The following is a 23,463-nucleotide window of genomic DNA, read 5'->3' as shown; positions in this document are numbered from 1 at the left end:
GGACTAGAAGAATATTTTTGCATCATATCCTTGCTTTTGTCCTCCTCTTAGGGCCTGGAAGAGGAAAGCCTGGATTCTCTTTCCTCTTCCCCTGTCCTCATCAGGGTGACCCCGTCATCCTTCCGGTAGATCATCCTTCCCATAAATGTGGTAAATGGCTCCCCTTCCACCATGGGGCCAGAGATCACTTCAGGTGAGCAGGGAGGGGAGTGCTGATGGTGGAATGTGAGGGAGAGAGGCTGAGGTTCCAGCAGGTTCTGCACCTTTCCTAGAGCATGGGCCAGCTATGCGAAGGTTGTGAGGACTGGTGGAAATAATACGTGTCAGACATCTAGTATGGTGCCTGACGCACAAAAGACACATAGCAGTGGTGCTCCTCCAGTCCTCCTCTAGCCAGGCATGTCACAGGCTTTCTGTGCTGTAGTCCACTCCCTGTGCATCTGTCCTGTGACATCTCATGGCTCTTTCTTATTCCCTCTAAGAACACTTCTTCCTGCTGGTCCCTGCGCTCCCCTTCAATCTGGCCAACCTTTTCAGACAATGTTGAGAGCTGTTTACTAAAGAAGTTCTATTTTTTCTGTTTTTCCAATGTAAGGCCTTTTTCCCTGTTGAAGCAAATTCAAGATGCTGTGCCTGAGTTGGATGTGTTTAAAAACACAGAGAAGGGTGAAGGGGATTTCTTGAGAGAGTCCACATAGTTCCCTGGACACTTCCCTGTACCAAGTTGGGTTGGTTTTCATAAGGATCATCTGGGGCACTGGAGTCTAGAGGCCCCCCCACACCACATGTGATAAGCAACCCAAGGGATTTTCCCATGATTATAGTATTGTCTTACTAACTAAAGTATGTACTGGGTAGCTTGCCTGGGTTCTGAGTGTCCTTCAGTTAAAAATTAGGCAGTGTATCACTTGTGGGAAGAAGAAATATCCTTCTCTTTTTGACGTGGGACACTGTAAATTTAAGTGAGAAAGGACAAGTTCATAGGAGAAGGTTTATGAATGCATACAGATTAAATGATTGAAGGTGGAGGCTTATTGACCTGACTTCGTAGAACAGGTAAGGGTGGGGAGAGCAGTAGATTTATTTAGGAGAGACAAATGAGTGTTTAGAAGAACAAACAGGAGCTAAGAAAGTTTGTGATAATGTTTCTCTGCAGATATGAGTGGTCTTTACCCTTTTTCAGGACCATAGATGGGGTTTATGGTAGGTTAATTCCCCTCTTTACTCCTCAGAGTAGACCCATTGCAAAGAGGGTTTTTTTTTTTTTGGCAGCCTCATTTCTCTGAAATTGCTGCCTTAGTCAGATGAGAGAAGCCTGGGAAGATTGCTTTCTGCATCTGTTGGATCTCAGATGTCTTCAGTTTAGAATAGTCTTCAACTCCAGAGCTCCGAGGGGGTCCCCACACACCTCTTTGCACCGACCAGTGAACCTCTCTCTGTTGGTCTCAGCCTCTGTCCTCCCCTCCAGAACCACATTTCTAGCTGCTGCTCCGTCGTGTCTCCCAGAATTTCCCATCAGTGATGCAGGAGCGTAGAGAGCCATCTCTGCTTCCCTTTGCCCTCCACCTCATTGTCCTCTCCCTGACATTCTTATTTGTATTCACAGAGCACTCATTTATGGGGGCTCAGAACAGAGGAACATCTTTGGTTGGGCTCTTGGCAAACCACCATCAGCGCCTTCTAGACTTCTAGAATGTCTGTGTTTCGTCCTAACCTTTGGCTTTGATTTTCTGATTGATCTTCTTACTCTCCATCTCTCCCCATTTATTCTACCATGTAGGTAGTTGCTGGTTATTTATTATCCTGTCTAAAAGTTTTGGTGATTTTGCCATCATTTATTAAAGTGAGTTGAAACTCCATCAGCTGGCATTTAAGGACGTCGGCCTCATTCCAGGCTGCTTTAGTGGTACACGCTCACTGTTGTTCCCTGACCATCTACCCTTCTTCCCTATCTGTGGGTCTGACAAACACCTGTGCTGTCCCCCTGCCTCGGTGTCATCTGTCACTGTCCTTCAGAGCAGCTCAGGTGCCCTTTCTCTCCTGGAGCCCATCAGAGTCTTGTCTTTGTTCAGAGCAGACAGGCCTCTTCCAAAACCTCACGGCATCTCGTGTCTCTCGTGGTACCACCATAGGCTGTCTGTATGAGGTTAGTTGCCCATTTGTCTATTACAATAGTTCCTTAAAGTCAGGGCTCAGGTCTAACTCATTTTATGTCCCCTTGGTGACACCGAGTGCATGGTATGGTGGGTCTGTGTCACTTAAGAACTGCTAGCTAGCATCTCTGAGGAGGGGAACAGTTACATGAGGTCAGGAGCCATGTTCTGTACCTTGAGTACAATTGGAAGGTGCCATGAATGTCAGGGAGGCACACTGACCGAAAAGCAAGGTAGGGCTTGGACTCAGGCCAGTTTCACAGCCTTGCCGTGGGTGTGGTTCAGGCAGGGGTACTCTGAAGTTAGTGTGGTAATAATAACTAAAATGTGTGGGCACAGATTGTGCACCAGGTACACCCTTCTGAGACAGATGCACAGATGAAGAAACTGGCTCACAGTGGCTGAGGGACGGCACTCAGAGTCATAATGCTGGTAAGGATCAGAGGCAGCATTCAGACCCACACTCGACATTCTGTGCTCATGCATCTTAGCAAAAAGGTGCCTTTGCTTTAGGAACTATATTCTCTCTCTATTTTTAAGATTGATTTATTTTAAAGTGCGCACGTATGTGTGGGGTGGGGAGGGGCAGAGGGAGAGAATCCTTAAGCAGACTCCCCACTGAGCGCAGAGCCCAGTGCAGGCCTCCATCCCAGGACCCTGAGATCATGACCTGAACCAAAAATCAAGAGTCAGATGCTCAATTGACCTAGCCACCCCGGCACCCCCCACCCCTCCTCAAAAAAAAAAAAACAAACAAACCCCATATTCTTCAGTCTCTGACTCTGAATTGTTTTAATAAAACCTGTTGTGTTGTTACTTCTTGGGTGCTCAGCCTTTGTTATGCTTATGGATCTGGAGGCCTCTGAATGAAGTGCAGATGCAGAGCAGAGTTTCACTATTTTAGAAATCTGTAAAAATCTCATTTGCCTAGTTGTGACCTTTACCTGGATGCCCGTGAAGCCCCCTATGGCTTTCAACGTGGGTAGTACTGAGTGTGGGACCAGCTTGCTCACCCATCCCAGGCTCTAGACCATTCAGGGCAAGTTTGCCTGTAAGTGATAATCTTATTGATGTGTCAACATCACATTAATTTCTGCAAGGAGAAGCTACTGAAAGCAAAGTCAGAAGCCAGATGAGGAAAATGCTGTTTGTGGCTCATATCTTAGGGGACTATTTTCCCTAATATGTTAAAAGTCACTACCTCTAAAAAAGGCCAATAAGCCAGTAGAGAAACGGGGGAAGGGTATAAATAGATGACAGTTCGCAGAGGAGAAAGTAATCCCGGCTCTTCAGTATCTGAAAGTATTCAGCCCATGATCACAGAAGGAAACATCCTGAGATACTTTCTAAAATTTTCCTACTCCCAGATTCTGTCTTCATTTTCTAGAGTGACCTTAACAAAGTATACCACAGTCTCGTACCTTAAACTGCAGAAATTCATTTCCTCACAGTTCCGGAGGCTGGAAGTCAGATGTCAAGGCACTGCGGGGTTGGTTGGTCCCCTCTGAGGCCCTTCTCCTGGCGGTAGACACCCGACCTCTCCCTTCTCACACTGTATCTCTTCCTAGAAGGACACCAGGCACGTTGGACCAGGCCCACCCCAGTGACTTGATTTTTAACCTCTCCAAATATATTTGACCCTTTGAATTGCACAGGTCCACCTACAGGTACAGAGTTTATAGTTCAGTAAATGTTTTTTCCTGAATGACCTTGTCTCCAGCCTACTTTATTGTAAGCATGCAGTGTCTAATACATGTGACATACGCGATACCTGACTGTTGCTGATACTTGACTGTTGCTGTTATCGGTAAGGCTTCTGGTCAGCAGCAGGCTGTTAGTAAAGTTTTTGAGGAGTGGCAAGTTATGTGGGTTTGTGACTGCAGGAGGGGGAGAGAGAGTGTCAGCATCCCTAACCCCAGTGTGGTTCAAGGGTCGACTGTGTGGTCAGATTTTGAGGTACTGGGGGTTAGGACTTCAGCATATGAATTTAGGAAGGGGACTAAATTCAGTTTATGACAGTGGCAAATAAAAGTTTTGTTACCCTGTTGACAAAGGAAAGGGGGAAATTAGTGTTCATATGTTGCTGGAGGTGGTACAAACCAAGACAGGCTCTTTGAAGAGTAATTTGTCAGTATTTGCTAAGTGGATTCCTTTGACCTAGAAGGTCAACTTCCAGGAACTCCCCAAAATGACAACATTGAGGTTGTTCCTTGACTTTTGGCTCATAATAGCAAAAGACTCAGTGGCTCAGTGTTGTCAGTATGGCATGGGTTCATTAAGCTTGAAAAAAGAGGAATTTCTTTATGAACAAAAACAATGCTCTAAGGAGAAGCAAAGTAGAGAGCAGTGCATAGAATGTTACCATCTGCATAAAAGGGGAAAAAAGAGTTTATAGGTATTTGCATAAAATATATCCCTGAGGTTGTACCAGATGTGTTGGTAATTTGGGGATGGAGGCTGGTTGGGGGGGGGGGCAAGGGTGAGGGAAAGTTTTCAACATATACATTTTGGTACCTTTCAAATTTTGAATCATAAATTTATTAAAGGAACTGTTTTTCTTTCACTTATGAGAAAATTGTATTATAAGATTGTTTATGATTTATGCTTTTTGAAGTGATTTTTGAAATTATTCTGATTAAAATCATTCTTGTTTTAAGAACTCTTCTGATTTATTTTTCTCAGAGTGCCCCACTAAGTCATGACTGGGAAGGTTTTATGAGGAACGTGATTCTACATCTGGGCAATGATACTGCTTGGTCACTTGGTCATCGAGGACAGGTCAAGTGTGCCTCTTGAGTCAGACCGTCCTCAGACATTCTTGCCTTGCGGCTTATAGAGCTATATATATATATATATATATATATATATATATATATATTTATTTATTTATTTATTTATATTTATTTATTTATTCATTCATTCATTCATTCATTCATTCTACTGTGGAATGTGTATGAATAATTGTTGCAGATTTTATTTATTTTGCTCAGCCACTCCCATGCAGAGAAATACTATTTAGTCTTGTTAATTGGGCTGTTTTGGTTTTACCAGGTTATTTTAAGGCATTTGTGGGTGATGTTGATAAAGCTAATAGCACTTCGTGTGTGTTTAGTACCTTGAACTTTGCAAAGTGCTTTCACGTTCGTTATCTCATTATATTGTCAGTTAAACTGTGAAGTTTAGAAACGGAGATTATTACCATCTTTTTATGGATGAGGGATTTGAAGCTTTAGATATCTTGCAGGCAGTAAGTGACAACCGTCTAGCTGGAGGTTTCAGGGTGTGAGGTGGCTCTGCTAAGAAGGAGGAGAGAATTAGCGGTCAGCACTGGTGGTCCAGTAGGGCTTGAAGCTTATGGACATTGGCCATGTAGTTCAGGGGTGTTCAGTGGGGGTGATTCTGGCCCCCAGAAGACATCGGTGATGTCTGGAGACATTTGTGGTGATCAGGACTGGGGCTGTGTTACTGACAGCTGGTGGAAAGAGGGCAGGGATACTGCCCAGTAACGTCTGATGCAAGGGCAGCCCCTGCAACAGAGGTTCCCCCGGCCTCAGATGTCAGCGGAGCCCAGGATGAGAAAGCCCGATGCAGTGCGAAGGCAGTGCTCTGCCTGCGGTCCTCCAAGCCTGTCCTATGCTTTCCCCAGCTCATTGATGAACTCTCTTTTTGAACAATTACTTGAGAATCAGTGGTGGTGGAACTTACTTGGGATCTTGACTGGTTTAGGCCAGTTTAAGAGACCTGCTCTGCCTAGTGTAGTGTGTGTGTCCTGCTTTGGAGGTGTGATGCCACCTGCAGGTGTGCTTCCTGACGGGGCACGGGTTGTGTCTGTACCATACGCTTCTCCAGATCCAACCAAGCCTTGCTCTGTTCCTGGTTTTCATAATATCCGCAACATCTCTGTCCTCATAGTGTTGGGAGGGAGGCAGAGTTTATTCCTTGCACCCTTCCCTTTGGTGGGAAAGGGAAACCAGCTGGGGGTTATAGTTTGGTGATTCTGGCCAGCAGAGGGACGAGTAAAGCAGAACGCAGAGTTTTCAGGGCTCCTTGGGACCACGGGGGAAGAGTCAGCCTGTAGAAAGGGAGAGAATGAGCGAGTACAGTCAGGACTGGCTGCAAAGGAAAATGAGTGTCCAAGGGAAGGTGGCAGTTGGAGTGATGACTGGGGGTCACTGGTGGGAACGGGGTAGGGTGGACAGAGAATACTGTCGGCGGGCTGTTCATGGACAGAGGATGAGACCAACCTCTTTCCCTTAAAAGTTTGGGCCTGGTGGACCGAGCAGGGAGGTGGAAACCTTGGCCACTGGTCCTCGGGGGAGCCGCCCCGTGAGCTGGGACCCCCACTGGGCAGGGCGACCGGGACATCTTCTGACAGAGGAGCCCTCTGCCTCCTTTTCCTGGGGCTCCCTGTCAGTAGATGGCGATGCCCATGTTCCTCTGAGTGAAGGCAAGTCTGGAAGTCACCTTGACCTCCCTGTGCACCCCAGGCCCTGTCCCTTCTGCCTCCCCAGCGTCTCCTGATAACACTGCAGCCACTCCACCTGTCCTCCCTGGGCCACTGCAGAAGCCTTTAACTACACTCTGGCTCCTTCTCCACATACACCCAGGGCTTATTCCAAAGTGGGTATCTGCTCTGCTGCCCTTCAGTGACTTGTAGGGCAAGTCTGAAATGTTTGGTGCAGGCTACAGGATAGGCCTTTCTGTGTCGCACAGAGGTCACTGTCTTATCGGGGCCCCCTGCCCTCCAGGTGCCTTCCCTCCGTGAGGTCCTCAGTGTGTTCCTGACTCCCCATAGCTTCACTTCTGTTGGCCAGTCTGCACGTGTCCCCTTGTCCCTTCCCGCTGCTTCTCCCCCAGCCCCAGTGCCAACTCCTCATTTGGGCTCATCTTTTTTTTTTTTTTCATTCGGGCTTATCTCGAAAGACACTTGGTTCTAACTCTGAGGTCTGGTGGGTGCCTGATGTACCCTCTCCTGGCACCCACTCGTGACAGTTACAGTTTGTCACACGGTTATTGGAGGTCTGTCTTGGGCTCTAGAAGGCGAGCCCCGTGCAGAAAAGGCAGGTGTGCAGCCCCGTGCAGAACAACCCTGCTTATTGCTGGCTTCTGGGAGAGCTATCCCCTGGCCCCCTGACCCCCCTGCCCTCGGAGCCAGTGGGGGGGATGATGGCAGAGTGTGCAGGTGCAGAGGAGCCCCTGACCCCATTCCCCGGGCCGCCTCCCCGTGGCTGGAGCGAGTGGCACATTGAGAAGCAAGTTCAGCTGAGAGGTGTCAACCAGCAGAGCCCTTTCCCGATTCGTGGTGTCAGTGGATTGGAAGGAAAGCGCATTAGTTGTAGACCTCGCCAGGATATTGAAGAGATGTCACCTAATGCTGCTTCCTCAGGGCCCTCAGATCCGGTGGACCTTGTGTTCAGACAGCCTTCAGACCCCAGCACGTCTGCTGCCAGGAACAAGCTGGATAAAAGTGGAGGCAGGGCTGGTCTTTCACTCTCTCCTCCTTAAGGAGGTGAGGACTTTATACAACAGAAGGGTGGGGTTTTAGCCTTTCAGCTGGGGAGCAGGTCCTTGGCCCTTTGTGCTGCTGTTGCTCAAATGCCTCCAGGTAATAGGACTGCAAGGGAAAATGGGGCACTTTGTCCCCCTTTAGGGCTCCCTAAAGGAGAAAAGTAGCATGTTTAGGGGGTTATTTTTCCATTTCCTTGGTAGGTAGTTAACTGCTGGGCTAACCTGGCAGGGATTTAGGAGCATGGAGCTTTGGAATGGCAGACGGATGAGGTGTGGTCACTCATGTCCTAGCAGTGTGGTAAATCACCATCAGCACAGTACTTTCTTGGGGAGTCTGTTCCCAGCTAGCCAAAGATGGGGGGGATGTGAGGGACCCCCCCCCCCCAGAGATTCCTTCACACCCATGAAGTGAAAGGGGTTGGAGCTGGGTCAGAAACAGCACCATGAAAAAGGGAGTGGGAACAGAAATGTAAAGTTTCAAGTTACTTTATAGAGAAAGCATTTAGATTGCCCATGTTGTCCAAAATGCTGGTGGTCGTTCTCTGGAATAATTTATTTCTGTCAGACAAGATGCTTTTGGAATGCCTGGAAGGAGCAACACAAACACTTCTCCAGGAGCAGGGGCTGGGACGTAACCTGGCAGTGGACTCATTTGCAAAATGGAGAGAGGGTCTTTCTGGTAGGAAATTCTCTTGAAATCAGAACACTAGGGGGTGATGGCACCTATGCAGAGCAGGTGTCCATGACTGGGTTGTGTCTGAGTGAGCAAAATGTATGTATGTAGAAGGTGGATCCCAAACACATCATTTCAGGCTTCTGTGCCCTTTCCAATCTCTGCTGAAGTTGTCTTCATCATCCTAGTAGCCAGGGGCATTTAAAAGCTCAAGAAAGTGTTCTATATACAGTAAAACTTGGCCTGTTTAGAATATCATAGAATTGACTCCAGATGTAGATTAATTTTACATTTTACAAGGAATTTATTAATTTATTTTACAAATGTGGTGCATGTATCACTGCTTCCTTAAAGCCAATATATGATCCACACGGTTTACCCTTCCCTGGCTACAGCACGCTGTAATTGACATTTACTGAGCTTAACCGTGCCGGGCACTGCCCCTTGGCACTTCTTTTGCTGCTGGTGAGAGACAAGTGAATCTAAAATGAAAATCAGACCAATTACTTATTTGCTAAGTTTGAACAGGTGTGGGGAGGGAGGAAGGTGAGGGTTTTCATGACTTCTGCTAACGTGAAAAGGCCTGAGAAACTGCCACAGGGTTCCAGAAGAGCAGGCAAGTCAGTGTCTGCGATGTGGGAGAGCCAGGATCATGGAGGGGCTGCTCTATGGGGGCTCAGTTCCACCTTGAAGGTCCCAGAGAGCTCTTTTGATGCATGCAACAGCTACCATAAAGGATTGAGTTAGTAAGGAAGCCTTCTGATGCCAGTGCACCCATGCATACCTCCCAGGTAGTGGACCAGAACCCCGCCAAGGTGTGGTGGGTTGCCCACCCTCAGTATCACTCACAGCTTCCTTGCCACCAATGCCATGACAGGTGTCCACATCACTAGTGGCTGATCTTGCCTGCTTGCTGTGGGTCAGTCACTTAATTAGGTCAGAAGCTTGGAGAGGAAATAACTACCTGAATCCCTCAGGTTAGAAGGAGGAGGGGTCAGGATACCAGCCTGGTCTGTCTGGCTCATCCATGAGCCCAGGTGCTCCTGACTACCTCAAGGGTGCTCCCTCTCCGAGCGCAATATAGAGGTCCAAGAGTTTGCTTGTGGGTTTTCAGGGGAGTATCACTTTGGGATTTGTGTTTAAAAAAAGAACTCTGGAAGTCATGGGGGCTGAATGGCTTCAGGAGAGACAAAAGGAAAAGACAGAGTGATCACTGGTGAGGACACAGTCACAAGACTTGGGCTGGGACCTGTTGGCTGCCTTTCTGTGAAAAAAAGGGGGTGGATGAAAGGCTGCACTACTGCCCCTGTGTCCCTCTGCTCCTCAGGAGCATCACCTTCCCTCAGCTCAGAGGCTGAGTGCTGCAGGCAGAAGGGCAGTGACCTGCTCTCCTGGATGTGCACTCTGGGTGCATCCTTACTGACACCCAGGGTGGGACACAGGTGACTGCCACTGACCCTGATGGGCGTTGGGGACTGGTTCTCACACCCAGCTGTTCCTGGGGATCACTGACTTAAGTTGTTTAAAAGGGGAAGCCCCCTCATCCCCACCCCACTCCCCTCTTCAGAGATTCTGGTTCAGCAGGTCCAGAACATGCTGCCTACCTGAGTCTGATGCAGGCTGGCACAAACCGCAGAAGCCCCTAATGATGTAGTGAGGGCTTTTCCTCCATGGGACTCACTTGCACAAGCTCTTTTTGCTCTTAACATATTTGTAAAAATTTCCAGTTCCAAAATAACAGTGAAAACCTTGAGATTATTTAAATTATTTTCTGGTTTTTAAAAAATAATTTCCCTTTTTTGTTTCTATAGGACACTAAATTGTGGATAATAATGGAATACCTTGGTGGAGGCTCCGCACTAGATCTAGTAAGTATCACAACCGATGCCTAAATGCACATTAAAGTTCTCCTTGGTCAATCTTGGTTGTGAAGGTAAATGTTTTTATCTATGTCTGTTTCTGTTGTCGGTTGCATGAGAAAAGGACCAAACTATACCTTAGAGTATCTATTTCTGCTTCTAATAATATTTATTATTATATAATAGTCTTTTTATTTTTTAAAAAGATTTTATTTATTAGAGAGAAAGCATGTGTGAGTAGGGACAGGGGCAGAGGGAGAGAATCTCCAGCAGACCCCCGCCGAGCGTGGAGCATGACTCTGGGATCCATCTCACAACCCTGACATCGTGACCTGAGCCAAAACCAAGAGTTGGACGCTTAACCAACTGAGCCGCCAGGTGCCCCTAGTTCTGCTTTTGAAATCAGTTTTTTGCTGTTTCCTGGGAAGCTGGTAAATCCGTTCATAGAAGCTGTGAAGGATTCTCCCTATCGTTCTCTTCCTTAAGAACAGTTTGTTAGCTTGTCTTTCAAAATTGGTTTCAACTTTTTTGGAGCTGAGATACCATCCTTATTTCCTGTTTCAGATAGTAACTTAGCTTCCAAAACATGTGTGTAACATTTTCATTTATAACTAATTAGAATCGGGATTTTTAAAACTTATTTGATTTCAGGAATAAGACTGTCAGGCAGAGTGTAATGATTGCAGAACGGTGTCCCCCGTCAGAGCTGTGGTCAGGCAGGCAGGCGAGCACGGTTCTGTTTCTGGGATGCATGTGCAAAGGCCTTGATGGTGGAGCCAGATCCATGCCTGTGGTCTTGTCTCCTATCTGGCCTGGACCTACTGTGCCATTAGTCATTAGTGTGTGCCAGCCCACATGCAAGATAGTGGAGACTAGCAATAGGTTGACCTCAGAGTCCAGTCTGCAACTTGCTGCCCTTGGTAAAACATGGCCGCATGTTGGCCTCTGACCAGGTGCTTACAAATAAAGTGAACATAAGGCTTGTGTAAGTTGTCCTAGAAACAGTATATGCAGAACAAATTTTTAAAAACTCCCACAGTTGTTTAGCACTTGTTATCTTGTCCCCACTGTGGGTTTAAATGCAATGAATTCAGTATACTCAGGACTCTTTTCCCACCTGTCCTGTAGTTTCTAGAACAGGCCTCTTCTGTCATATTGTTAGAAGATGGGTCCTGCCTGGTAGAGACAGTTGTCAGGATGATGGGTCAGCAGTTTTCACTGCTCTCAGAGTGGATGCTGAAAGAAGCCCGTGTGTCTTAGTGGTTATAGTTTTACACAGATCTTATCCACTAAGAGAAGTGCCCTGTGGTTAAAAGGAGATTTCTTTTCACACTGGGAGTAGCAGTTAGGTTTTTGGGTAGGTGAACCTCTAAAACTTTATTCATTTCTAAAAGTATTATGTACCCAATCTTAAAATATCACATCAAGTTATAAACCATAAAAGCAATTGGTCAAAGTAGTGTTCAAAAGGAAATTTCAAGAAAAAATTATTTTTATTTTTTTATTTTTAAAGATTTTAGTTATTTATTCATAGAGACACACACACACACACACAGAGGCAGAGAGAGAGAGAGAGGCAGAGACACAAGCAGAGGGAGAAGCAGACTCCATGCAGGGAGCCCGATGTGGGATTCGATCCCAGGTCTCCAGGATCACACACTGGGCTGCAGGCGGCGCTAAACCGCTGTGCCACCCGGGCTGCCCTGAAGAAAAAATTTAATACCATATCAACAATTATATTAAAATGAGAAAAGCAACAGAACAGCCAGATAAATTTCATGACTTGCTTTGCATCTTTTCCATAAATAAACACATGACACAAAGAGCTTTTCATTTTTGATTCTTTCGGGAAATACTGCAAGAACATAGAAAATGATCTCATTTTGTGTAATTAGATTTACTGTTATCCTGGGCACATCTCCTCAGTGGCACGCATGAAATTGTTTGCAGGGACTCTCTCCTTCAACACTAGGCCCTTCAGAGAAGCATTCTAGTCTCTCAGTGCTCTGGTTTATTCATTGTTAATGGCACAGTAATTTATTTAGTAGTAACTGTCTTTGGAGCTTTGAAGTCTGTGAAATTGTAGACATTACAATTGGAAAGAGGTGTAGAACTCTCCACTTAAAAAATCTCCTATTGTAACAGTCCCAGCAGACAGCCATCCATCCTTCCACATTAATGGCGCTGCTGATAAGAACCAAGCATCCTTTTTTATTTTTTATTTTATTTAAAGATTTTATTTATTTATTCATGAGAGACACAGAGAGAGGCAGAGACACAGGCAGAGGGAGAAGCAGGCTCCCTGTGAGGAGCCCGATGGGAGACTCAATCCCAGGACCCCAGGATCACGCCCTGAGCCAAAGGCAGACACTCAACCACTGAGTTACCCTGGTGCCCCGCAGGATCCTTTTTTAGACATCCCTAATCATCTCATTTGAATTGATGAGCAAACGGAGACTCACAGAGGTTGGGCATCCCAGCTAGCGGATAGAGCTGGACCTTGGACCTTGTGCTCAGCTGTAGAGCCTGTGGCTCACCCTGGTCCTACACTGTCCTTTCCATTCCTCTGATGTTGTTGTATCTTTCTTTGTATCCCCTTGCTGTTGGCCTGTCCCCAAGCTGCAAAGACAAGGACACGTTAATAATAGGGGACAAGAATTATTTTTGAATGTTGAAATCAGAATTATTTTGAGAGAGTCAGTTATTTATAAAAGATTTTAAGAATGAGAATATTGTTGCATATAAAAATTTGGGTACCATGTAGCTGAATATATCGATTTGGGGCATTTCTCTGAAAAATTAATTTGCTTTTATTAAATGTCTTTCTGGTAAGAGGTATAGCGCTAATATGTGTGTATGTGACTTTGGAGGAGCCCCACACATCTGGGCATGTGGAGGGAAAGGACCAGGTATGCTTTGTTTAAGGGGAGGGCTGTACCATCCCCCAGAGCATGTAGATTTCACAGGCTCTTTCTTCATCTTTTACTCTCTAGATTGATTTTTTCCTCTTTATGCCCTCAGTAACTGACATAGTCAGCTTGGGCTGCCATAGCAGATTACTATGGACTGGGGGCTTAAACAACATTTATTTCTCACAGTTCTGGAGGTTGGGAAGCCAAAGGTCAAGGCACGGGCATATGGGGTGTCTTTTGAGCCCCACTTCCTGGCTAACAGGTGGTGTCTTGTATTTTTGTATGAGCAATCTCCCTGGCCTTGACTTGATGAGGGCACTAATCCTGTTCATGAGGATTCCATACATATAATTCTCATCACGGTCCAGAGGCTCTGCCTTCCTAAAGCCATGACACTTGGTGGTAGGTTTTTAACATTTGAATTTTGAATGGTGGGGTGGGCATGGCATTCAGTCCCTAACAGGATGACATTCAGTCCCTAACAGGATGCAAACTAAGGCTTCAGTCTAGTCAGACAGCTGTCTCTCTATAAGCCCTCCTTGTTCTTAGCCATTAGTGTGTTGAAGTATGGAGTGCAGATTTTGTTTTTTTGCCTTTTCACTCTGCATTGTGGTTACCAAGTCTTTTTACTTAGGCTCTCAGACAGTAGTTGAATTCCTTGCATTGAATAGTAATGACACCATAGCCTAGACAGGAAGATGACACTTCCTAGACAGGAAGATGGCCACTCTCTTTCAGCTGAGATTGCCTTTTGACCAGGTCTGGAAGTTAATTTTGGGGGCCTGGCTTTTAATTCTGGAATTGAGGTTCTAACTGGAGGCTGGCTCCAGGTTAGGATGTGGGACAAAGATAGAATTTGCTGGATATTCCCTGGTGGGAAGCAGGGTGTTTTGGATGTTGGTGGGGAGCTGTCTGGGTGTGGGAGAGCTTCCTCAGGTCCATGCCACTGAGCCCTCTGAAGTACCAGTGGTGTCAATTGTCGGAACTTGAGAGAACTGCAAACCTGATCCTCTTTTGCTATTTCATACATTTGGAGGTGGCCTGAGAGAGGAAAGGGACTTTGCCCCAGGGTATAGATGGTTGGCTTCAAGACCAGGTTGAGAATCCTCTCTTGCAGCATGGCATATAAGTCTTGGGCTCCCTGGATAAGACAAACTGAAGGACACAACTGAAAGGTTTCATAACTCCAACTTTGGGATGAACACAGGTTGACTCCTGGTGAATTCCTGAGAGGCTGTCCCACGCATGAACTTACAGCCCTGTTGCCTGGGTGTGGGCCTCTCTCTATCTGGTGGAAGATAAACTAATGCTGTTGGAGAGTATGTGTCACTTGGAACTTTCTTTTCCTCTTTCCTGGTGTTGCATCCTTTTAATGTAACTGATACCTTTTACCTGCTATTTGAGCAGCAAAAGATAGTATCTGGCATGAAGAATAGTATTAGACACAATACAGCCTAGTTTTTTTTTTTTTTTAAAGATTTTATTTATTTATTCGAGAGAGGCAGAGACACAGGCAAGGGAGGAGAAACAGGCTCCATGCTGGGAGCCTGATGTGGGATCCGATCCCATGACTCCAAGATCATGCGCTGAGCCACCCAGGCATCCTAGTTTTTTTCTTTTTTTAAAAGTTTATTTATTTTTGCTTAGTAATCTCTATACCCAACATGAGGCTCGAACTCATGACCCCAAGACCAAGAGTCTTTCACATGCTCTTCAACTGAACCATCCAGGCACCCCCCAATATAGCTTAGTTATTAAGAGCCACAAATGATTAGAGTAAAATTGGCATATATTTTGTTTAGAATGCACACGTGTGTTCAATCTGTTGATTTTTTTTTTAATTGGAAAGTTAATGAATACATGAAATAAAATGTTTGTAGGATCCCCATAGAAGCCCTAGAAGGTGCTGTGAGGAGATGCTGGATTCCAGTTTGAAAGCCACGTGTATAAATAAGATCTCAAGTTCTATCTGCTTCTAAGGTGCCATGACTTAGGCACGTAATAGGTATCATGCAGTTGAAGACTTGATGACTTACAACATGATAGATTTTAGGTGAATTCATTTTTCATTCAGAAACTATTTGTTGTGTGCTGCACATCAGGCGCTGTTCTAGCCCCTGGAAGTTACTGCAGTGAACAAGGCAGAAGGAAATCCCATTGGCATGGAGCGTAGTTCTGGTGAGAGAAGACAGTCCATTAAATTGTTTGTCAGAAAGTGCTACAAGGGGAAGAAAGCCAGCTGGGGTGGATTGGGAGGATTGGAGTGAGGATTAGCAGCAGCCAGCCAGAGTCAGAAAGATTTGTAGTGACTGGGTCAGCATGTACTGCAGGGCAGTGTCGAGGATGAAGGATGGCCTTGGAATCTAGCTAAGAAGGAGCTGTGAGTGCTCCATGAAGTGGTCACTCATTCAGAGATGTTTGACAAACTTAAAAATGAATATGCAGCATGATTTAAAACAATGAGATGGCATATTCGTTAATGTTAGGCCAAGCTGCTATTGCAGTGCCTCCTGCACGCCCCACCCCCAAGTGTCTCACACAGAAGAGAGTGTTGAATGTCATAGAGAGAGGTAGTTGACCCTGGAGCAACATGGTTTCAACTGCACGCATTCACTTATGCTGCTTTTTTTTTTTTTCCTATATGAGGCAGTATGTAAATGGATTTTCTCTTCCTTATGATTTTATTAATACCATTTTATTTTGTTAGAATACAGTATATGATACATGTAACCTACAAAATGTATGTTAAGAGACTGTTTATGTAGTGGTAAGGCTTCCCAGGCAACAGCAGGCTATTAGTTAAGTTTTTGGGAAGTTGTAGGTGGATTTTCAACTACGCAGGGGGCTGGCACCCTTCACCTGACATGACATTGTTCATGGGTCAACTCTGTTTCTGTCCCACGTGGGGGGGGGGGGGGGTCACATGGTCATCAGAGCCCTGCTCTGGAGGGTGGCTCTGTCAACTCTTACCTTTGGTTTCCCATGGGCTTCAGTTAGTGTTTTCAAGGCCAAGGCCAAGGCAGGGGCTGTCACCTCTGTGCATAATCCATGAGCAAGAATTAGTCACATGGCCAAGCCTGCTACTGCTACTGTAGATGCTGGCCTGTGTGGACTCTTGTTGGGAGGCAGTGTGCCTGGCTAGTAAGTCTCTGTTACAGAGGAGGGAGGGAGAGAGATAATTGTAAGTCACCCAGAGATGAGAGGCAGTCTAAATTATTTTTCCTGGGAGTCTTTTATAAAAATGAAAAGTCTACAGTCCTCAATGTTAGAGACCAACATATTTATACTGCTTAGAAATGTTAATGGTGGAGGATGCTAATATAGGACTCTGAGAACTTAGTTGGGTGTTCCCCACCAGTGAGGAAGTCTGGTGTAGAGAACACCCAAATACCTTTGATAGTGACTTCTGACACCATGGGGGAATCTCCTCTGACTATTTCTCCCTTTACCCCACTGTCCCTCCCATGGCATATAAATCATTGGTGAGTGATGGTGAGGTCAGATTTAAAAGGGCATAACCATATATATATATTAATCAAAGAACCAGCTCTTAATGATCCAGGGGAAAGTTTTAAAATTGTTTTCCCTGCTCTTCTCATTTCCCCTTGGTGGTGACACCAGGCGGCTTTGCTGTTTCTTTCCGGAGACTTGATAACAGAAGGACGGAGGTGGTTAAATCCAAGTCTAGCCAAATGTTCCTGATTACCCGGTTGGGTAGAAAGCTGCTGGAGGAGGAAATGGAGACTGTACTCTGTGGTAGGATCTGGAACAACTGGATTCTCCTTCTGTATTCTGGTGTGAATAGGAGCACACACTAGCAGCCCTGCCCTCCTTCCTCTGCTCTCCTGGGGTATCAGAAAAATGCCTTTCCTCTTGAGTATTAAATTGTCTCTGTCCTGTGAACATTCAAAAACTGACGTGGAGAAGACAGACAAGTCAGGATTTTCGGATTGTGTTCTTTGGAACAGTAGTTTTTTTGTTTTATTTAAATTCAATTTGCCAACATAGAGTATAACACCCAGTGCTCATCCCATCTAGCGTCCTCCTTAGTGCCCGTCACCCAGCTACTCCAACTCCCCGCCCACCTCCCCTTCCGCAGTCCTTTGTTTCCCAGAGTTAAGAATCTCTCATGGGGGTGGGGGGGTGGGGAAGAGTCTCTCATGGTTTGTCTCCCTCTCTAATTTTTCTAAGTTTCCCTCCTTTCCCCTATAATCCCTTTCACTATTTCTTATATTCCACGTATGAGTGAAAGCATATGATGATTATCCTTCTCTGGTTGACTTACTTCACTCAGCATAATACCTTCCAGTTCTATCCATGTGAAAGCAAATGGTGGGTATTTATCCTTTCTAATGGCTGAGTAATATTCCATTATATACAGAGACCACATCTTCTTTATCCATTCCTCTTTCAATGGACACCGAGGCTCCTTCCACAGTTTGGCTATTGTGGACATTGCTGCTATAAACATTGGGGTGCAGGTGTCCTGGCGTTTCACTGCATCTGTATCTTTGGGGTAAATCCCCAGCAGTGCAGTAGCTGGGTCGTAGGGCAGGTCTATTTTGAACTCTTTGAGGAACCTCCACACAGTTTTCCAGAGTGGCTGCACCAGTTCACATTCCCACCAACAGTGCAGGAGGGTTCCCCTTTCTCCACATCCTCTCCAACATTTGTTGTTTCCTGTCTTGTTAATTTTCCCCATTCTCACTGGTGTGAGGTGGGATCTCATTGTGGTTTTGATTTGTATTTCCCTGACGGCAAGTGATGTGGAGCATTTCCACATGTGCTTCTGGCCATGTCTATGTCTTCCTCTGTGAGATTTCTGCTCATGTCTTCTGCCCATTTCATGATTGGATTGTTTGTTTCTTGGGTGTTGAGTTTGATAATGGAACAGTAGTTTTGATGTATGTTGCTTGGAAAGAATACCCTTGGTCAGATAATTTTGGGAAAAATTAGGTTCTATGGAATAGTGTGTGCAAATGGCTGCCTTCATCTGAGGCAATCTTTAGACAGTATCTTTTTTTTCTTAAAGATTTTTTATTTATTCATTTTAGAGAGAGAGCAGGTGAGAGCTGGAGCTGGGGGGAAGGGCAGAGGGAGAGGGAGAGGCAGATTCCCTGCTGAGCAGGGAGCCTTATGACGTGGGGCTCTATCATGACCTGAGCTCAAGGCAGACGCTTGGGTGACCGAGGCAGCCAGGTGCCCCTGGACACTATCTTAATTAGAAGTTGGAATCCTTCGTGGCAGGCTACTGACCCAAGGTTGTGACCATCTGAGCCTCTGGTGTGCGGTAGGACCAGAGTGCCCAGTGCGTTGTCTCGCCCCAGTATTCTGCTCAGGTGCCTGCTGGGGGCCAGCCCGGTCCCAGCGTGCTGCTGCCTGGTGCCAGGGTCCCGGTGAGGCCCGCAGGTTAGGAGAAGCGGCCAGCTTTGAGGAGCCCCTGCCCGCCCCCACCCTCCCTCCTGCACGCACGTCAGAGCAAGTCGGGCCTGCGAGCGACGGCGGCACGGCTCCCTGGAGGCTCCAGAAAGCAGTGCCAGGCACAGGTCCAGTTGTGACAAAGTGACAAGGGGACCCTCGCCTGCCGCCCGCCTCGGGCCCCATTAAACAGCTGTTCTGTTGCCACCATCCCGGCGAAGGCCCTGAGACACACAAGTAGGCCTGTCTGTCTAGGAAGGTGTCCGTGTGTCAGTCAGGATGCTACTGTGGAAAGACTCCTAGTTCTCATCCCTTTTGGTTCAAAGCACATCTTTCTCTTCTTTTTTGAGTGAAGCCTTAAAGTTCCTTTCCAATTTCGTTTTTTGAGTCGGTCGACACGCGCTGTAACCGGAGTCTCAGGAGCGTGGCATAGCGCTCTGACGAGTCCCGTGTGTGCTGTGCGCACCGCAAGCGTCGCCGCCGCCTGTCCCCGTCCAGCTCTTACGGTGCTGCTGCTGGATTCTCCGTGCGGGGGCTTTCGTCCTCACGTTCCTTCTGTGACTGCAAATCTGTGCCTCCCACTCCCCTTCACCCATTTGCCCAGCACCGCCCTCCTCTGGCAACCACTGGTTTGTTCTCTATATTTACAGGTCTGATTCTCTAAAGCTCCTCTGTCTTTGTAAAAGTTACTCAGGGAGGGGCGTCCGGGTGGCACAGTTGCTTGAGCATCTGATGTGTCGTTTAGGCTCAGGTCGTGATTTTCAGGGTCGTGGGATCGAGCCCCGGGTCAGGTTCAGTGCAGAGTCTGCTGCAGATTCTCTCTCCCTCTACTCTTCCTGCTTGGGCTCGCTTGCTCTCTTTCTCTCTCTCTCTAAAATAAATAAATATCAAAAACAAAAGGTTATTTGGAACGTCATAGGGTTGTGGCTTCCTTTGAAGGAACTGTGAGAATTTGGGTAATGATGGCATTCACAATCGGATCTAAAAACAGAACACCAAGGATAGTCCTATGGATGAAAAATGAGTGTAAATCATGAGAATTCTGGCCTTCTCTCTGACGGTGTCATTATTAGTCCTTTAGGGAGGTTTTGCTGATTTGTGTCATTATTAGTTGTGGTTGAATTCCATGCGCTGCAGCAATGGTGGACTATTAAACTGGTCCGAGCTGAGCTCTAGAACCTTATTTTTCCATTTTAAAAGGGAGGACGGGACACCTGGGTGGCTCAGCGGTTGAGCCTCTGCCTTCAGCCCAGGGCATGATCCTTGGGGTCCCAGGATTGGGTGCCACAAGGGGCTCCCTGCATGGAGCCTGCTTCTCCCTCTGCCTGTGTCTCTGCCTCTCTCTCTCTCTCTTTCTTTGTCTCTCTCTTTCTCTCTCTCTGTGTATCTCTCATGAATAAATAAAAATCTTTTAAAAAAATTAAAGGGATAGATGCACTTGACATTTCTTTCTTACATCTTTGTACAATTATGATCTTAAGACATCAGTATTCTTTTGAGTTTCTCACAAATAAGGGTTTTTAAAGGCCATTCTATATTATTGGGGCAATGTAATATTCTCCTTATGTAACAAAAAAAATCTCCTATCATGAGGGCGTAATCCCCTATCACCCATCTCCCCCTAGGTCTTAAAATTCAGATTTGAAAAGATCTGGGGTAGGGGTGGCCTCAGAAGGCAGTCGGCCCCCAGGCCTGTCTTGTTGACCATGGGTGTGGTGGTGACCATGGTGTGGGAAGGACAGTGCCACGCTGCTATGTGCCCTTCCAGCTGCTCTGTGCCCTCCCCCCTGCTGTGTGCCTTTCCAGCTGCTTTGTGCCCTTCCACCTGCTCGGTGCCCTTCCAGATGCTGTGTGCCCTACCACCTGCCCTGTGCCCTTCCAGCTGCCGGGTGCCCTTCCAGCAAGGACTGCGAGTTGCCGGGCTCAGGTGGTAGGCATGGTGGGCTGCGCACAGGCTCTCTCACTGGCCCAGTTTGCTTTATTAGGCAAAATCTTTTTTTCCGCTGCTTTCTTTACTTTTTTGGGGGGTGAAGGGAGGAGTCCTTTCAATATGTTTTAATTGTTTAGACAAAATATCTGTTTTGGACTGAAGTTTTTAGACTTGAATCTTGTCCATTTAACATATGCCTTGTTCTGTCATCTGAAACTACTTCTAAGATGATCATTTAACTTTAATCATTCTTTTCTTATTAGTTAGAACCTGGCCCTTTAGATGAAACTCAGATTGCTACTATATTAAGAGAAATACTGAAAGGACTTGATTATTTGCATTCAGAGAAGAAAATTCACAGAGATATCAAAGGTAAGAAAAGATCTTTTATTCCTTTGAAATCCTAAGGCGGGTGGGATTATGTTGTAGAGTTAAATATGTACCGGTCTCCTCGTTGGAGGTTGTTCTGTGTGTATTTGAGGGGTGCCTTTGACATGCTTGGGGCAGGGGGTGGCTTTGAGGAGGATCTCCCCAAAACCGTACCTTTAGTGCCTGCTCTTGTTGAGCACAGGATGTCCTTGGCGAGAGAACGTGTGCATTCCTGACGTGGTAACGGACAGAGCAGCACAGCACATAATATCAGGAGGCATCTTGGGTTTTATTTTGCAGCTGCCAACGTTCTGCTCTCTGAACACGGAGAGGTGAAGCTGGCTGATTTTGGGGTGGCGGGCCAACTGACAGATACCCAGATAAAAAGGAATACCTTCGTGGGCACCCCCTTCTGGATGGCACCCGAAGTCATTAAACAGTCTGCCTATGACTCAAAGGTAAGGGCCGCCTCTTCACATTCACTGGCTCTAGAGAGTCATCCTCGTCTGTGCTTTAGCCTTGCAGCTTTTCCAGATGGAGTGAAGCAAGTTCCTTGAAGTAGGACATAAAGGTAGTTCCCTCAGACCTTGATTAAAAACAGGTTTTATCTCTCTCTCTCTCCTACATCATTTCATGTCCTTTATTTTTATTTTTAAAAGAGTTTATTTATTCATTTGAGAATCGAGAGCATGAGCTGAGAAGCAGGGTGGAGAAGCAGACTCCCCACTGAGCATGGAATCCGTGTGGGGCTCCATCCCAGGACCCTGGGATCATGACCTGAACCAGAGGCAGACCCTTAACCGACTGAGCCACCCCATACCCCTCATGTCCTTTATTTATTCAGCCCACAGTTACAGAGTTTTTCGGTTAAACACTGTGTGCTTAATGGTGGTGGGGGAACACTTGAGAAGGAGCACGTTGGAAGGTGGGGTGTGGAGGAACAGAGGACCAAGGTGGCCAGAATTGGTTTGGGTGGAGACATGGGGGTCCGCAGAGGGGTGGGAGGTTATCTGTGTGTAGGGGTGGTACTCAACGCCTGAGTGGAGTGGGTGAGGGAAGATGGCCCTCCGTAGAACTCTGAGCCATATTTAAGGGACAGGCAGAGAAAGAGGTCCTACAAAAGAAATGGAGACCTCACAAAAATATAAGACCAGAAACTGCATTGCTACATATTCTTTCTTGTTATTTTTAACTCTCAGTTAGGATTGTTATTCCTAATGTAAGGCAAACCATAATTCCTTTTATCTACCTTTTTATCTGTTATCAGTTGTAACCCCCCAGTTTTTCCTGGGTTCTATTTTCCCTGGTGCCTTCAACTAACTTTTTTTTCTCTTTTCTTCTTTCCTTTTCTTCTTTTTTTCTTTTTTTCCTTTTTTCTTCTTTCCTTTTCTTTTTTCCATCTTTCCTGATTGATTGATTGATTTAAAGAGAGAATGTGAGAGGGGAGAGGGGTGAGGAAAGGGAGAGAGAATCCTTAAGCTGACTTCCAGCTGAGCACAGAGCCTGATGTAGGGCGCCATCTCACGACCCTGAGATCCTGACCTGAGCTAAAACCAAGTGTCAGACACTTAACTGTGTGAACCACCCAGGCGTCCCCTTCAACTTTCTTAAACTTCTTATAGACTAAAAAACTTAGGGACCTTGCCTTGAGAATCTCTGATTTAACACCCCTCTCCTCCTAGCTGCTCATTCTCAGATTGTACACAGAGTAATTTTCACATGGTTCACAGAGAATTGTCTCTTCTGACCCAACAGTTTCTAGGTGAACAAATATTTAACTCACATACATTTGTGGGCTGGTCGTTGTTTCCTCTTTTTAAATGAGGATCTTCTCAATATACAGTAGACTTCCCACCTTGTTCGGCACAGCCCACAGAACACACAGTAACCTTTCCTCCAGCCTTCAGGGCACCATCATGAGCCAGCTTTTTGAAGGGTCTATGTAGTACCAGAGTTGCAGGTGGACCCGGTGTTAGTATGGTAGAGACGGGCTTGGCTCTCTTACTTTTGGGTTGTAGTCATGGCCGTCACTGCCATAGACATCCTGGTGGCCTTGGTAGCCAAGGCCACTGTTGAGTTTTCAGCCCCCAGGGTGACAGAGCGGTGTCATTGTGCCTAGTGCTTGTTAGCATTTTGCCCTGTGGGAGGGATCACCTCCAGAGTAGTCTCTGCAGCCACTACTGCTGCTGGGGTCATAATCATTTTAGGACTTGACAGGAACGTCTTTGTTCAGTTCTTTCTCTTTATTCTAGGCTGAGGCCCATTTATCAAAGTTCATAGAACTGGATTTTGATGGGCACTAGAATCCAAATTGTTCAACTCCTCTGATTACCCTACACTTATTATTTTCTTCCCTTCCTGGTACATGAGCTGATCAATCACGGTGCTTGTGAATCAGGATTCAGATCTTCTATTTTCAGGATTAAGCACCCATCACTGCTCACCTGATGGGTTATAAGGACTCCTCTGAAGTGTCCTCCTTGCCCAGACCTTCCCCTTCCTGTCTCTCTCCTTCAGGCCACTCTGAATGTGTGTTCAAATTTGGCTCCTAGCAGTAGAGATTTTGCTGCATCATAAACCTTGGCCACTGTTTTTCTTGGAGTTCTTGTCAAGAACAGAACACTCAGACCCTATCTGTAGG

General features: G+C 46.3%; 1 protein-coding gene across 3 annotated transcripts in view; it reads left to right on the top strand.

The window, feature by feature from the left end:
- STK24 (serine/threonine kinase 24) overlaps window positions 1-23,463 on the top strand; it is a 122,610-nt gene that overhangs the window by 77,744 nt on the left and 21,403 nt on the right. For all 3 annotated transcript variants that reach the window (XM_072760882.1, XM_072760881.1, XM_026003653.2), the window contains exons 3-5: window positions 10,146-10,202; window positions 20,717-20,825; window positions 21,123-21,280. In XM_072760882.1, coding sequence (XP_072616983.1) covers window positions 10,167-10,202; window positions 20,717-20,825; window positions 21,123-21,280 — 303 coding nt within the window. In that variant the 5' untranslated portion in view covers window positions 10,146-10,166. The remainder of the gene's footprint in view (window positions 1-10,145; window positions 10,203-20,716; window positions 20,826-21,122; window positions 21,281-23,463) is intronic.

Source organism: Vulpes vulpes, chromosome 6, assembly GCF_048418805.1.
Source record: "Vulpes vulpes isolate BD-2025 chromosome 6, VulVul3, whole genome shotgun sequence".
In the NCBI taxonomy this organism is placed as follows: Eukaryota; Metazoa; Chordata; class Mammalia; order Carnivora; family Canidae; genus Vulpes; species Vulpes vulpes.
This window is presented reverse-complemented; position numbering and strand designations above follow the sequence as displayed.